Source organism: Barbus barbus (assembly GCF_936440315.1).
Source record: "Barbus barbus genome assembly, chromosome: 47".
NCBI lineage: Eukaryota > Metazoa > Chordata > Actinopteri > Cypriniformes > Cyprinidae > Barbus > Barbus barbus.
This window is the reverse complement of record NC_136725.1, coordinates 20,768,633-20,785,250: the sequence shown is the minus strand read 5'-3', so window position 1 is coordinate 20,785,250 and position 16,618 is coordinate 20,768,633. Positions and strand designations below refer to the sequence as shown.

Below are 16,618 nucleotides of genomic sequence, written 5' to 3'. Positions count from 1 at the left end.
TTGACCCATACAATGTAATTTTATGTTCAAAATGTCTCATTGTCAAATGATTTAAAGTTCTGTGCCAATTTATACATAAGTATATTTGGGGTGCATGGATTCAGCTAATAAAACATTATTTAAAAATGTATTGATTTATCAATAAAGTGGCAACATAACATCAAAGTGCACAAAAAAAAAAAAAAAAAAAAGCAACATCAATGCTTACAGCATAAGTTAACTGCATTTATGGGTAAGATGAATGTAAACGATTATTACCTGTATCAATTCATTAGTGTTATTTTGGTGTCTCCATTTAGTGCCTTAAGTTGTGTTAATGCAGTTCTTTTATGCTTGTTCTTTTTGTGCGGTGACTTATTTGTTAGTGCACTTTGGTACTCGGTTGTCACTTTATATGATAATCTTATAATAATAATCATCCTGTAGTTAATCAACAACACAACACCAAGTTAAATCCATATCTTTGGTTTATTTTAATATAAGATACAAAATAAGTACAGTGTAAAATAATTTTGATTTAAAAAATAATTTAAAATAAATATTAAACTTAATTAAAAAATTAAATTAAAAGCACATAGGTACATAATGTTCATACTTAAGGAATTCAACATGAATTTACCATTCCCAACACAAACCTTACACATATATTAGAGACAAAAAAAAAAAAACAGACATATACATAAACTCATTCAGGTTTGTAACATGTTTGAATAAATCCAGATTATAAACTGTACATGGTACATACTCTCTGGAAATGTGTTTATGGATCAAATCTGATTCTTAGCTCAGGATTACTTGTTGATCCTCAAGTGTGAAGTTTGTGGTTTGGTCCGTTGGCACCTGGTTCATTTCCACCCTCTTCCAGTCATCAAAAGCTGTGGTAATAAACCATCCAGGAAATTTAACAGATTCAAAAGTGCTGTAAGCCGTGCCAGTCTCTTTTCTGAAGAAGAGGAGGCTGTCGTACTCGTTCGGGTCATTGGCTCTAATGGTGTCCAGGGGGCCATTGACCTCCTAAAACAATTAAAAAGGGCTTTGAAATCCTCGTTTTATAATGTGGAAAACATTTTTTGGGAAATTTAATGTGTTTGTGGTGCACGAACCTTCAAGAGCAGGACGGGGGAAGGACCACCAGACTGAGAGCAAGCAATGTAGAGGTTGCTGTTGGAAATTCCCAGGCACACAGGCTGGCCGTTATTTTGTGGGACACTCGTTACGTACGTTGACATACTGAATCGAACTGAAAGAAACAGAAAATGTGTAGGGGGTAACGTCAAAAGGACATTTCTGAAGTCATGCATTTGCATGTGAAAGCTTGTGTTGAAGATTTACCTTTGTATTGAATGGTTCCTGCACTCAGAGTCACAGCCTTCAAATGAAGATCCTCATTGGTTAGTTTGTTGCTCTGCACCAGAGTCTTTTTGTACTTATCATAAACGGTGCACTGCAGGGTCCGGCTGGTCTTACAGTAAATCGGTGTCACATTAAGCGGCTTCACTAGACGCTCTGTGGAAATAAAAAGACAGTGAACATCAATCAAAAGAGAACAAACGTTTAAACATTGTGGCAGTCAAATTTCCTTTTAAGTCAATTAATATACTTGGTTTGATATTGCAGATTCATATTAATATTATAGCGATTTGACAAACCAGCTAGACACCTTTGTATTATGTTTAAAATCTTGTGTCAAATTGACCCAAATTAGATTGACCCAATTAGAACACATCAAAAATCAGGTAATATTAGTACATTTAAACCCTTGTGCTGTGCAGAAAATCCTTGACCTAATTTGATGTTCCCCGTCAAAAAATACCAACCTGCTCATGCTATATTATTATCAAAATCTTGGATTCAAAAGTTTGTTTTCTTTCAATTTCTGTAGATATGAGCATCTGCAAGATGCTTAAATGTAACTAAACACCCTTCTTTGAAGATGCATCAAAATATATATATGACCCTGGAGCACAAAAGCAGTCTGAAGTCGCTGGGGTATATTTGTAGCAATAGCCAAAAATACATTATATGAGTCAAAATTATAGGTTTTTCTTCTATGCCAAAAATCATTAGGATATTAAGTAAACATCATGTTCCATGAAGATATTTTATTTACTACTGTAAATATATAAACACTTCATTTTTGATTAGTAATATGCATTGCTAAGAACTTCATTTGAACAACTTTAAAGGAGATTTTCTCAATATTTAGATTTTTTTGCATCCTCAGATTCCGGATTTTCAAATAGTTGTATCTCAGACAAATATTGTCCGATCCTAACAAATCAATGGAAAGCTTATTTATTCAGCTTTCAGATGATGTATAAATATCAATTTTGAAAAATTGACCCTTGTGATTGGTTTTGTGGTCCAGGGACACATATTTATATATTAAAATATAATATGAAGAAAAATCTAGGTTAACCAGTATTTCCGCCAACTCAAGAATCTGGGTCAAGCTGACCAGCATAATATAATGGTTAAGGTGGTCAGTATGGTTCATTGCTGGTGCTTCCAGCTCTAACCATCTTGACCAACTATCAAACCAGCTTTTAGCTGCTTAAAAGTTTGCTAAAGGTACCTTCGATCACGTTCTCCAAGAAGAAGTTGAGCAGCGCATCTTCACAAAACTTGCCAGAAGACATTTCTTTGATGTGCTTCAACCTTTCCACAGCAATGATGATGTTCACCACCCGCCTCATGCTGTGAGGATGCGGAGACAGCTCCAGCTTGATGTCTTGATTCATGTCGCAAATCTGGAGAAAATAAACTATGTTTTAGAAGACTTCATAGTAATCAGAACATATGCACGAGCATATTTAACAGCAGCTCACCATGGCTAGATCTGGGCAGTCCCGTTCATCAAAGCCAGAAATGTCAGGATACATCATGTCTGTCTTGAGCGCACTGTTTAAGAAATGAACAAAATGTATCATTAAAGGAGTTTTAGGCAAACTAATCCAAAGCTAATTAAGGACATCATTTACAGACTTTATGTTAAATGCATCATCTAGACGAGAGCTAGGCTATTTGATAATGCATTGATTAATGTAATATATATATATTAAAAAAAAACAAGCCATACTTACTTTGAAGGAAAAAAACGGTGTCCTTGACATGCCATCGTACTAAAATAAAGCATAAAACTACACAGTGAGAAAATGACTTTCAATCACGGCTCAGGTGAAAGTAGATAGTAGTTACTGGGTTGGTTAAACCGTTGTTTCTCTTCTGAGAGTCCTCTGTTGAATGTGTTTGTGGACAAGTAGCCAGTGGCTTTTGTACATCTACAGCGGGGATTTTCCCAAAAGAGGTTCTTGCTGCAGCCTGTAGCACCATGACGTAATAGCTCAGATCCAAAACGTAGTGGATGTTTTATGCGCATGCGCTGTATAGGTCTTGAATAAATTCATGTTTATATTTACATTTAATAATTTTGAAGAAGCTTTTATCCAAAGCGACTTAGTCTAAGTGAAGTCTAACGCAGTACATGTAGCAATTAAGGGGTTTTGAGCTACATTACAATGTTAAAACTTTAATGTCTATCAGCATTAACATAACTTTAGTGTGAGGCTAGAACAAAACCCAAAAACAGGAACAAAGGAGTAAACGAGATAATTAGCATGAATCATTAACTAAACAAGGACAGGAACTACCAAATAAGGGCAAAACGGAACTGAAAGGAAACTGCTGTATCCTGTAACATGATATCTCAAATTTTGTTATGTTTTTATTGTGTTAATTAGCTGTTTTCCTAGTCAAAATAACCCAACTGCAGTTTGATTGAGATTAATTGGAATGCACAATGAAAAAAATTATTTCTGAGAATTGTTAAAAACATAATAATGAACTCGTCATATGCAGATGTTACACTGTAAAGAGCTAATTATAAAGAGATGCCTTTTTGATTGTACCCGTCATGTTTATTTAAATCTCATAGGGGATATTAAATTAATGCCGATCCATTTTGTTTATATAGCTATTACAAACATTTTCAATAGGCTAATAATATTTTTTTTTTAAACCCATTAAATTTATAACAAGACTTTACCTCGCTAATAACTCCTCAGTCAGGTAACATACATGTTTTATTAGTTGCTTTTCACACATGGTCTGATACAAAACACTCAAAAACACACAGAGAGAGAGAGAGAGCTCTAGTAATGGATGGTGTCTTTAGCCATTAGATCTGTCTCCAGGGGTTTAAATTGCATATGAATAACACACAAAAAAATAGAAATTGTCATCTTTGTTACCTTGTCTCTGACCGCGTGTGTATTTATTTGTAGGACATAGGATTGACTTGATTTTATACGATATAAAAAAAGATATCTGCATATTTTAGTAGGCCTATAACTTTTATACTATAGCACAGAGAGTGAGAATGAAAAATAATATTTGATTAACTATAACTATAAGACTATTATGAAAAAACAAACAAAAAACAAGACAATAAAACCCATTTTTTCATAAAGAACAAACAAAATTGTAATTAGTAGACTTGTATTTCCAAAACGAAGCAAACTAATAAAAAATAAACTCCTTCATTCAAAACTACTAAAAGTTTCAATAGCCTGCACTACTGGTTTAAAATCACAGTATCCTATAATTTGTGTAAGTCTGTGAAACACAGCTCTGATGATGATGATGACGACTCTGCATTCACTTAATTAAAAATCAGGTTGAAATGTTTTGGCTGTCCTAAAGTATCACTAAAGGAAAAAAGTCATTAAATGTTAAAATGCTTGAAAAAATATTGGCATGAGAAGTTTGGCATTGTATTTTATTATTAATTCTTAAAAAAAAAAAAAAGAAAAGAAAAAAAAAAGCAGAGAAGCATTAGTTTTTTGTAAGTTAAAAAAAGGCATTTGTTTGTGCAAGGCCTATATATTCTATTAGTATATAATAGTAATAATTAGTATATACTTATTACTTATTTGTATTAGTATTTTTGCATGAGGCATCCAGTAACATAAAAATAGTTTTGTCAAAATTATTAAATAAACAGCTTATTACAGGTTTTCCGGAAATACATTACAAAACAATCAAAACAACAAAGCTAAAATATAAACCAATTGTTGTGTAGCTACGTAGTTGGTTTTTTTGTGGTCATTTTTGTGGTTTCCGTCTGCTTTTGCAATACTATGATGCAACTTAAGTTTTAGTTTGTAGGAAGGAATTCACAAAAAGTATCCGAATTTGCAACACTTTTGAACTACACGTGAGACTAAGATGTTTTTGAAACTGAAACATTAATTTTACGAAAATATAACCCATGTGACAACTAGCCCCATTCTCCACTGGCACCAATCTGTGGCTAAATGTATACACACAGCTTATACACTCATCTTTGAGATTTACTTGTACTTGAAAGAAGTTTAAGACAATTTCTTACTTACAGCGTTGTTAAGTCTCCATGCAGTTTGAGTACTGGATGCTTTCTGTTTCTTGAGACCCAGTATTTCATTGTAAAAGGCTGCTTCTTGAACCAGTCGAATAATAAAGATTTCTGCCTCTCTCCTTTCCTCTAGACGTAGTTTCAGAAGATCTGGATTCAAGACCTTTGGCTTCTTTCACACACCGTTTAAGTCTGGCAATGTCCTTTACCATTTTGGTCCAATCAGAGAACTCAAGAAGGCGTTTCAACAATGATTTTCCTTCTCTTGTGTAGGTACTAAGAACTTGACCCTTACGAAGCTCTGGATCATTGCTCATGGTTACATCTCCCACCTTAACTTCCTCCCATCCTTCTGCCACAAGAAGTTTGGTCCTGTGAGCCAGCTGGACGCTACCAATTGTTCTAAGACCTCTGGAGGGAGAATCTGCAGGATACTCGTCATAACATCTTGTAAGAAATCATTACAGGAGAATTCAGCCAACATTAATAAGACACTTCCACTTCTCATAACTTGCTCTGAATCACTGTTCATACCTTTCCAATATCTCCTCCTGCAGTTTCTAAATACTGTTTGTGCTGTGAGGAGCAGTCGTCTGCGTATGCTAAAAGGGCCACTCACTGCAGACTGATCTTGAGACATGATCCCTGTAAAGGCAGTGACTCACTCCAGCCCCACTGCAAGAACCAGATAACAGCCCACCCTATTACATTCAGGGGTCAGAGAGGTAAAACCGCAGGGACTGCAAGAAGTGTCCACATGAGACAGAGAAATATGACAGTTATTAAAGAAATGAGTCTGGAATTGTGTTTGGGGTACAAAACTGTGCATGTTTCAAATTCAATACAATCGCAAATTATATCATTTGCGTAACAATTCGGGTGAAAAGTTTACATTTACACAAAAATCTGTCTCTTTATACATGTATACGGTGGCCGAGAGAGCTCAACACGCTGCAACTTCAGAAAACACATGCAAACAGGAAAAGCACCAGCAAATCAAGAAAACATTTTCATCAATTTGACAGAGGTGCAACACAAACAAATTTTATTTGCAGCGCGTTTCTTTGTTTGGTTGTGTTGTGAGCATTTGCAGCGCGTGTTGTTAAATTGATGAAGTTGTTTTGTTAATTTGCAGCGCGTTGAGATCTCTCGGCCACATGGCCAATGTTATAAATATCTGACTAAAATGTCACTAAAAATGAGAAAATAGTCTTTATTTAATGAGACGCTGCGTCGAAACGCATATGGGAACGCCTTCAGCGGACCAGGCTCTGAATATGATGTGTAATCAGTCAAACAAGGGCGAGGCGTCACGGGCGGGGTGACGTCACGACCAGGAAGCATATAAGCACGTGCGGCGGAGCCGGCTTCAGCTTCAAGTCATGAAGCAAGCGCTGGCAGGGATGCCGGAAGTGTGGCAACGCGACGCAGCGTCTCGTTCCCTTCAGGGAACAATGGTTACATACGTAACCTGAGACGTTCCCTTCCAGGAACTTCGAGCTGCGTCGAAACGCATATGGGAACGAGATACCAACGCCGCCAGACTGACAAGTCCCTGCCTGGTGTCAGGACGAAAGGCAAAAGCTCAGAGGCCTCGTATGCCAAAGCCATGGCACCCACAATCCACCTACTAAGAGAGGGATCCGTAGCAGGAAGACCCCTCCTAGGCGGACCATAGCACACGGGCAGCTGGTCCGACTTTCTCCACAGGGAGGACCTGTGGATGTATGCGTCCAATGGGCTCGAAAGGTGCATTGCACAGAGCCTCCAGAACCACAGCCAGATCCCACGTAGGGACGAGATCGTACCGGAGGCCTCAGCCTCAGCGCACCGCGGAGGAAACGTGTAACTAGGGGGTGTCTACCCACTGACTGGCCACCAATAAGGGCGTGGTATGACGAAATAGCTGCCACGTAGACCTTAACAGTGGAATGGGTTACCCCTGCGGAGAAACGGGCCTGCAGGAACTCCAGTACTGCACCAACGGGGCAGTTGACTGGGTCGAGCTGGCGGTCCCCGCACCAAGAAGTGAAGAGCCTCCACTTCAAGGCGTACAGTTTCCTCGTAGAGGGAGCTCTGGATTGGAGAATGGTCCCTGAAACTGCTTGACAGTGAATGGCTGGCCTTCTCACACTCTCTCGACTGCCGTGAGGATCGACTCGATCCGAGCAGGGGTCAAACGAGCCTGCATTGTGGTCGAATCCCACACTACACCTGGATAAGTGGTTCTCTGAGCTGGAGAAAGCACACTTTCCTTGGCGTTTAGTCTTAACCCCCCAAATCTTTCATGTGGGTGAGAACGACACCACGATGCCGAATCGCCGCCCGCTCTAATTGAGCGAGGATCGACCAATCGTCGATATAATTGAGTATGCGGATGCACTGCAGTCGCAACGGGACCAGTGCCGCATCCACACTCCCTGTGAGAGGGAAGGATGGGTACATGGAAATAGACATCTTTGAGGTCTGTCGTGACAAATGAGTCCTCGGACCTGATTTGAGACACGATCTGCCTGACAGTGAGCATCTTGAACTTCAGCTTTCTGGCTGAGCGGTTCAGAAGACTCAAATCTAGTATGGGCCTCAGCCCCCCATCCTTCTTTGGAACAATGAAGTACAGGCTGTAGCAGCCGGCGTGGACTTCGTGAGGAGGAACCAACTCGATGGCTTCCTTCCTCAGCAAAGTATCGACTTCCTGTTCCAAGACCAGAGCCTGCTCGGGGCGGACTGTAGTCACACAGACCCCTTTGAACAGCGGAGGTGGCCCATCGAACTGGATGGAATAGCCAGCCTCTACCATCCGCAGGACCCAAAGAGACACATTTGGCAGTCGCTGCCAGGCTGCCAAACGATCTACTAAGGGAATCAGTCTCTCGAGACTGACCTCTGGTGTTAGAGAAGCGGCCAGACCGCTGCCTCGCTGCGGCGCACCGGCCGGAGACGTGTAATCTGGCGGCCAAGGCGAGTTTCTCAAGCCCGCTGAAATCACAGGCGGAAGAACCTGAGAGTAATACTCGCTGGGACCTGCTGTGCCCTGGAACTGCAGGGTTGACAGACAAATCCCCGGAGGGCACCGAGGGGAGACGGTCACCGTGTGCCGCGGTGTAAGCCGCTCCACCCCAGTAGGGGTCGTCCTCCGTAGTCCTGGGGCTCACCCGTCAGGACCTCTGAACGAACCAGACCCTGCAAGGCAGGACCCAAAGAGACACATTCGGCAGCTCGCTGCCCAATGATCTTCTAAGGGAATCAGTCTCTCGAGACTGACCTCTGGGTTCAGAGAAGCGGCCAGACCGCTGTCTCGATGCGGCGCACCGGAATGAGACGCGTAATCTGGCGGCTGAGGCGAGTTTCTCGGCTCCGCGCTGCCGGGCGGACAAACCTGAGAAATATACTCGCTGGGACCGGCTGTGCCCTGGAACAGCGGCAGGGTCAGCAGACAAGTCCCTGGAGGGCACCGAGGTGAAGTGGTCACCGAGTGCCGCGGTGCAAGCCACTCCACCCCAGTAGGGGCCGCCCTCCGCGGTCCTGGGGTTCGCCCGTCAGGAACTTTTGCGCGAGGAGCTGGTATGCGGAGGAGGCTGCGCCCGCCCAGCAGCCACCTGAGTTTAGAGAGCGCACATACCCTCTGCCCACCAAAGATGTTGTAAGCAGAGCAGGAGCCTCGTGAACGCTCGTCACATCAACCTCCTCAGAGGAAGAGAGACGAAGCATTGAGCCCTCGTCTCGGGGGAAGAGACAGTTTCCACACCGAGAGACGGGGCGTCAGATCTGGCGGATACGGGAGGAGATAAGGACATGCCCGTCTCACACTCGCCAGCCAGATCAGCCTGCGAGCCCCACGAGTGCAGCCGCCGCTCTGCCTCGGCAGCAGCGGGACCGGCACCGCATGGGGAGCTCGCGAAGGCTCCCTTCTCGAAGAGAGCCCTCCGGGTGCGGAGACCGATTCTGCGTGCTCCGCACCCAGGCAGACCACGCACAAATCGTGTGTGTCCTCGCTCGTGATATAGCGAGGGCAAGGATGCACACACGACTCAAAACGTGGTCTGAAAGCTTCACCCCTGAGCTTGCCCTTGGCTTTGGCATGATACTGAATGCTTTCCACTTAAAACTAGGACAAACAACAGTAAATAAGACTGACACACACAGAGCGCTTCGCTGAATGACAAAAAGCTGAAGCCGGCTCTGCCGCACGTGCTTATATGCTTCCTGGTCGTGACGTCACCCCGCCCGTGACGCCTCGCCCTTGTTTGACTGATTACACATCATATTCAGAGCCTGGTCACGCTGAAGGCGTTCCCATATGCGTTTCGACGCAGCTCGAAGTTCCTGGAAGGGAACATACAGCACCTTTAAAATGATATTTTGTAAAGTCACAAAAATACAAAACAGCTTTTTTATTTATTTAAGCACTGTCTAAATAACTGCCTGTTTAAATGAAACCATGAAGAAGAGATATTATTGTAGCTTAAGTGCTTAATTACTTCACTGTTTCAGACTTAATCTTATTAACTTAAATTTGTACTGAGGTCATGCATAAAAAGTTCTGGATGAATTAATGACCTACTCCAGTTTAAGGAAGAATGTCCACAATTGGGTTATGAAAGTAAATTCCTCAACAGAGAGGTTTTTTGGTGTTTTGTCTAGTTAGGCAATCCCCATTCACTCGCTTCAACAAATATTGGGGCTAGAATGTCCAGAATTTCTGTGTTTATGAAACTTCCACATTTAGCTTCTGCAAAATGCTGGTATAAAATGTTAACCGCGGCTGCACTGCCACTTTTTGTCAGGAGAACACATAAAACAGCTCATATGCATATTTACTATTTGAAGACAATATGTGACCCTGGACCACAAAACTAGTCATAAGTGTCAATATTTCAAATTGAGATTTATACATCATCTGAAAGCTGAATAAATAAGCTTTCCATTGATGTATGGTTTGGTAATATTTGGCTGAGATACAACTATTTGAAAATCTGGAATCTGAGGGTGCACAAAAAATCTAAATATTGAGAAAATTGCCTTTAAAGTTGTCCAAATGAAGTTCTTAGCAATGCATATTACTAATCAAAAATTAAGTTTTAATATATTTACAGTAGGAAATTTACAAAATATCTTCATGGAACATGATCTTTACTTAATATCCTAATGATTTGTGGCATAAAAGAAAAATGGATAATTTTGACTCATACAATGTAATGTGTTCAAAATGTTCAAAATGTCTCATTGTCAAATGATTTAAAGTTCTGTGCCAATTTATACATAAGTATATTTGGGGTGCATGGATTCAGCTAATAAAACATGATTTAAAAATGTATTGATTTATCAATAAAGTGGCAACATAACATCAAAGTGCACAAAAAAAAGCAACATCAATGCTTACAGCATAAGTTAACTGCATTTATGGGTAAGATGAATGTAAACGATTATTACCTGTATCAATTCATTAGTGTTATTTTGGTGTCTCCATTTAGTGCCTTAAGTTGTGTTAATGCAGTTCTTTTATGCTTGTTCTTTTTGTGCGGTGACTTATTTGTTAGTGCACTTTGGTACTCGGTTGTCACTTTATATGATAATCTTATAATAATAATCATCCTGTAGTTAATCAACAACACAACACCAAGTTAAATCCATATCTTTGGTTTATTTTAATATAAGATACAAAAGAAGTACAGTGTAAAATAATTTTGATTTAAAAAATAATTTAAAATAAATATTAAACTTAATTAAAAAATTAAATTAAAAGCACATAGGTACATAATGTTCATACTTAAGGAATTCAACATGAATTTACCATTCCCAACACAAACCTTACACATATATTCGAGAAAAAAAAAAAACAGACATATACATAAACTCATTCAGGTTTGTAACATGTTTGAATAAATCCAGATTATAAACTGTACATGGTACATACTCTCTGGAAATGTGTTTATGGATCAAATCTGATTCTTAGCTCAGGATTACTTGTTGATCCTCAAGTGTGAAGTTTGTGGTTTGGTCCGTTGGCACCTGGTTCATTTCCACCCTCTTCCAGTCATCAAAAGCTGTGGTAATAAACCATCCAGGAAATTTAACAGATTCAAAAGTGCTGTAAGCCGTGCCAGTCTCTTTTCTGAAGAAGAGGAGGCTGTCGTACTCGTTCGGGTCATTGGCTCTAATGGTGTCCAGGGGGCTATTGACCTCCTAAAACAATTAAAAAGGGCTTTGAAATCCTCGTTTTATAATGTGGAAAACATTTTTTGGGGAAATTTAATGTGTTTGTGGTGCACGAACCTTCAAGAGCAGGACGGGGGAAGGACCACCAGACTGAGAGCAAGCAATGTAGAGGTTGCTGTTGGAAATTCCCAGGCACACAGGCTGGCCGTTATTTTGTGGGACACTCGTTACGTACGTTGACATACTGAATCGAACTGAAAGAAACAGAAAACGTGTAGGGGGTTATGTCAAAAGGACATTTCTGAAGTCATGCATTTGCATGTGAAAGCTTGTGTTGAAGATTTACCTTTGTATTGAATGGTTCCTGCACTCAGAGTCACAGCCTTCAAATGAAGATCCTCATTGGTTAGTTTGTTGCTCTGCACCAGAGTCTTTTTGTACTTATCATAAACGGTGCACTGCAGGGTCCGGCTGGTCTTACAGTAAATCGGTGTCACATTAAGCGGCTTCACTAGACGCTCTGTGGAAATAAAAAGACAGTGAACATCAATCAAAAGAGAACAAACGTCTAAACATTGTGGCAGTCAAATTTCCTTTTAAGTCAATTAATATACTTGGTTTGATATTGCAGATTCATGTTAATATTATAGTGATTTGACAAACCAGCTAGACACCTTTGTATTATGTTTAAAATCTTGTGTCAAATTGACCCAAATTAGATTGACCCAATTAGAACACATCAAAAATCAGGTAATATTAGTACATTTAAACCCTTGTGCTGTGCAGAAAATCCTTGACCTAATTTGATGTTCCCCGTCAAAAAACACCAACCTGCTCATGCTATATTATTATCAAAATCTTGGATTCAAAACTTTGTTTTCTTTCAATTTCTGTAGATATGAGCATCTGCAAGATGCTTAAATGTAACTAAACACCCTTCTTTGAAGATGCATCAAAATATATATATATATATGACCCTGGAGCACAAAAGCAGTCTGAAGTCGCTGGGGTATATTTGTAGCAATAGCCAAAAATACATTATATGAGTCAAAATTATAGGTTTTTCTTCTATGCCAAAAATCATTAGGATATTAAGTAAACATCATGTTCCATGAAGATATTTTATTTACTACTGTAAATATATAAACACTTCATTTTTGATTAGTAATATGCATTGCTAAGAACTTCATTTGAACAACTTTAAAAGGAGATTTTCTCAATATTTAGATTTTTTTGCACCCTCAGATTCCAGATTTTCCAATAGTTGTATCTCAGACAAATATTGTCCGATCCTAACAAATCAATGGAAAGCTTATTTATTCAGCTTTCAGATGATGTATAAATATCAATTTTGAAAAATTGACCCTTGTGATTGGTTTTGTGGTCCAGGGACACATATTTATATATTAAAATATAATATGAAGAAAAATCTAGGTTAACCAGTATTTCCGCCAACTCAAGAATCTGGGTCAAGCTGACCAGCATAATATAATGGTTAAGGTGGTCAGTATGGTTCATTGCTGGTGCTTCCAGCTCTAACCATCTTGACCAACTATCAAACCAGCTTTTAGCTGCTTAAAAGTTTGCTAAAGGTACCTTCGATCACGTTCTCCAAGAAGAAGTTGAGCAGCGCATCTTCACAAAACTTGCCAGAAGACATTTCTTTGATGTGCTTCAACCTTTCCACAGCAATGATGATGTTCACCACCCGCCTCATGCTGTGAGGATGCGGAGACAGCTCCAGCTTGATGTCTTGATTCATGTCGCAAATCTGGAGAAAATAAACTATGTTTTAGAAGACTTAACATTAATCAGAACATATGCACGAGCATATTTAACAGCAGCTCACCATGGCTAGATCTGGGCAGTCCCGTTCATCAAAGCCAGAAATGTCAGGATACATCATGTCTGTCTTGAGCGCACTGTTTAAGAAATGAACAAAATGTATCATTAAAGGAGTTTTAGGCAAACTAATCCAAAGCTAATTAAGGACATAGAAATGCATCATTTACAGACTTTATGTTAAATGCATCATCTAGACGAGAGCTAGGCTATTTGATAATGCATTGATTAAAGTAATATATATATAAAAAAAAAACAAGCCATACTTACTTTGAAGGAAAAAAACGGTGTCCTTGACATGCCATCGTACTAAAATAAAGCATAAAACTAAACGGTGAGAAAAAGACTTTCAATCACGGCTCAGGTGAAAGTAGATAGTAGTTACTGGGTTGGTTAAACCGTTGTTTCTCTTCTGAGAGTCCTCTGTTGAATGTGTTTGTGGACAAGTAGCCAGTGGCTTTTGTACATCTACAGCGGGGATTTTCCCAAAAGAGGTTCTTGCTGCAGCCTGTAGCACCATGACGTAATAGCTCAGATCCAAAACGTAGTGGATGTTTTATGCGCATGCGCTGTATAGGTCTCGAATAAATTCATATTTATATTTACATTTAATAATTTTGAAGAAGCTTTTAGCCGAAGCGACTTAGTCTAAGTGAAGTCTAACGCAGTACATGTAGCAATTAAGGGGTTTTGAGCTACATTACAATGTTAAAACTTTAATGTCTATCAGCATTAACATAACTTTAGTGTGAGGCTAGAACAAAACCCAAAAACAGGAACAAAGGAGTAAACGAGATAATTAGCATGAATCATTAACTAAACAAGGACAGGAACTACCAAATAAGGGCAAAACAGAACTGAAAGGAAACTGCTGTATCCTGTAACATGATATCTCAAATTTTGTTATGTTTTTATTGTGTTAATTAGCTGTTTTCCTAGTCAAAATAACCCAACTGCAGTTTGATTGAGATTAACTGGAATGCACAATGAAAAAAATTATTTCTGAGGATTGTTAAAAACATAATAATGAACTCGTCATATGCAGATGTTGCACTGTAAATAATAGCTAATTATAAAGACATTTAATTATCTTAAATGCCTTTTTGATTGTACCCGTCATGTTTATTTAAATCTCATAGGGGATATTAAATTAATGCCGATCCATTTTGTTTATATAGCTATTACAAACATTTTCAATAGGCTAATAATATTTTTTTTTAAAACCCATTAAATTTATAACAAGATATTACCTCGCTAATAACTCCTCAGACAGGTAACATACATGTTTTATTAGTTGCTTTTCACACATGGTCTGATACAAAACACTCAAAAACACACAGAGAGAGAGAGAGCTCTAGTAATGGATGGTGTCTTTAGCCATTAGATCTGTCTCCAGGGGTTTAAATTGCATATGAATAACACACAAATAATAGAAATTGTCATCTTTGTTACCTTGTCTCTGACCGCGTGTGTATTTATTTGTAGGACATAGGATTGACTTGATTTTATACGATATAAAAAAAGATATCTGCATATTTTAGTAGGCCTATAACTTTTATACTATAGCACAGAGAGTGAGAATGAAAAATAATATTTGATTAACTATAACTATAAGACTGTTATGAAAAAACAAACAAAAAACAAGACAATAAAACCAATTTTTTCATAAAGAACAAACTAAATTGTAATTAGTAGACTTGTATTTCCAAAACGAAGCAAACTAATAAAAAATAAACTCCTTCATTCAAAACTACTAAAAGTTTCAATAGCCTGCACTACTGGTTTAAAATCACAGTATCCTATAATTTGTGTAAGTCTGTGAAACACAGCTCTGATGATGATGATGATGACTCGGCATTCACTTAATTACAAATCAGGTTGAAATGTTTCCTAAAGTATCACAAAAGGAAAAAAGTCATTAAATGTTAAAATGCTTGAAAAAATACTGGCATGATAAGTTTGGCATTGTATTTTATTATTAATTCTTAAAAAAAGAAAAAAAAAGCAGAGAAGCATTAGTTTTTTGTAAGTTAAAAAAAGGCATTTGTTTGTGCAAGCTACAAGAAAACCATAAAAAGCTTTTTTTATAACTAATAGAATATAGGCCTATATATTCTATTAGTATATAATAGTAATAATTAGTATATACTTATTACTTATTTGTATTAGTATTTTTGCATGAGGCATCCAGTAACATAACAATAGTTTTGTCAAAATTATTAAATAAACAGCTTATTACAGGTTTTCCGGAAATACATTACAAAACAATCAAAACAACAAAGCTAAAATATAAACCAATTGTTGTGTAGCTACGTAGTTGGTTTTTTTGTGGTCATTTTGTGGTTTCCGTCTGCTTTTGCAATACTATGATGCAACTTAAGTTTTAGTTTGTAGGAAGGAATTCACAAAAAGTATCCGAATTTGCAACACTTTTGAACTACATGTGAGACTAAGATGTTTTTGAAACTGAAACATTAATTTTACGAAAATATAACCCATGTGACAACTAGCCCCATTCTCCACTGGCACCAATCTGTGGCAAAATGTATACACACAGTTTATACACTCATCTTTGAGATTTACTTGTACTTGAAAGAAGTTTAAGACAATTTCTTACTTACAGCGTTGTTAAGTCTCCATGCAGTTTGAGTACTGGATGCTTTCTGTTTCTTGAGACCCAGTATTTCATTGTAAAAGGCTGCTTCTTGAACCAGTCGAATAATAAAGAGTTCTGCCTCTCTCCTTTCCTCTAGACGTAGTTTCAGAAGATCTGGATTCAAGACCTTTGGCTTCTTTCACACACCGTTTAAGTCTGGCAATGGCCTTTACCATTTTGGTCCAATCAGAGAACTTAAGAAGCCGTTTCAACAATGATTTTCCTTCTCTTGTGTAGGTACTAAGAACTTGACCCTTACGAAGCTCTGGATCATTGCTCATGGTTACATCTCCCACCTTAACTTCCTCCCATCCTTCTGCCACAAGAAGTTTGGTCCTGTGAGCCAGCTGGACGCTACCAATTGTTCTAAGACCTCTGGAGGGAGAATCTGCAGGATACTCGTCATAACATCTTGTAAGAAATCATTAGAGGAGAATTCAGCCAACATTAATAAGAGACTTCCACTTCTCATAACTTGCTCTGAATCACTGTTCATACCTTTCCAATATCTCCTCCTGCAGTTTCTAAATACTGTTTGTGCTATGAGGAGCAGTCGTCTGCGTATGCTA

General features: G+C 38.6%; 2 protein-coding genes across 2 annotated transcripts; both read right to left on the bottom strand.

Annotated features, from left to right (window-relative positions):
- Window positions 1-482: 482 nt before the first annotated feature.
- On the bottom strand, window positions 483-2,646 carry LOC306865370 (interleukin-1 beta-like). Its single transcript, XM_079409930.1, has 4 exons — window positions 2,576-2,646; window positions 1,333-1,506; window positions 1,104-1,240; window positions 483-1,014 (listed from the first exon to the last, which is right to left on the bottom strand). The coding sequence occupies exons 1-4, from the start codon at window positions 2,637-2,639 to the stop codon at window positions 781-783; spliced, it is 609 nt and encodes a 202-aa protein (XP_079266056.1). The 5' UTR covers window positions 2,640-2,646; the 3' UTR covers window positions 483-780.
- An 8,698-nt stretch (window positions 2,647-11,344) lies between these two features.
- LOC306866248 (interleukin-1 beta-like) lies at window positions 11,345-16,455 on the bottom strand (the record flags this gene model as incomplete). The annotated part of the gene is made up of 6 exons (XM_079411344.1): window positions 11,345-11,578; window positions 11,669-11,805; window positions 11,898-12,071; window positions 13,148-13,322; window positions 13,401-13,473; window positions 16,346-16,455. 6 exons carry the CDS (start codon window positions 16,453-16,455, stop codon window positions 11,345-11,347), a joined length of 903 nt encoding a protein of 300 aa, XP_079267470.1.
- Between the last annotated feature and the right edge of the window lie 163 nt (window positions 16,456-16,618).

Bases quoted from the DNA above. Each gene is read 5' to 3' on its own strand.
- LOC306865370 (XM_079409930.1), bottom strand. From the start codon at position 2,639: ATGTCTTCTGGCAAGTTTTGTGAAGATGCGCTGCTCAACTTCTTCTTG. The intron at 1,507-2,575 runs GTACCTTTAGCA...TTATTTCCACAG, and splicing joins CTTGGAGAACGTGATCGAAG to AGCGTCTAGTGAAGCCGCTT. The intron at 1,015-1,103 runs GTTCGTGCACCA...TAATTGTTTTAG, and splicing joins CCCCCGTCCTGCTCTTGAAG to GAGGTCAATGGCCCCCTGGA.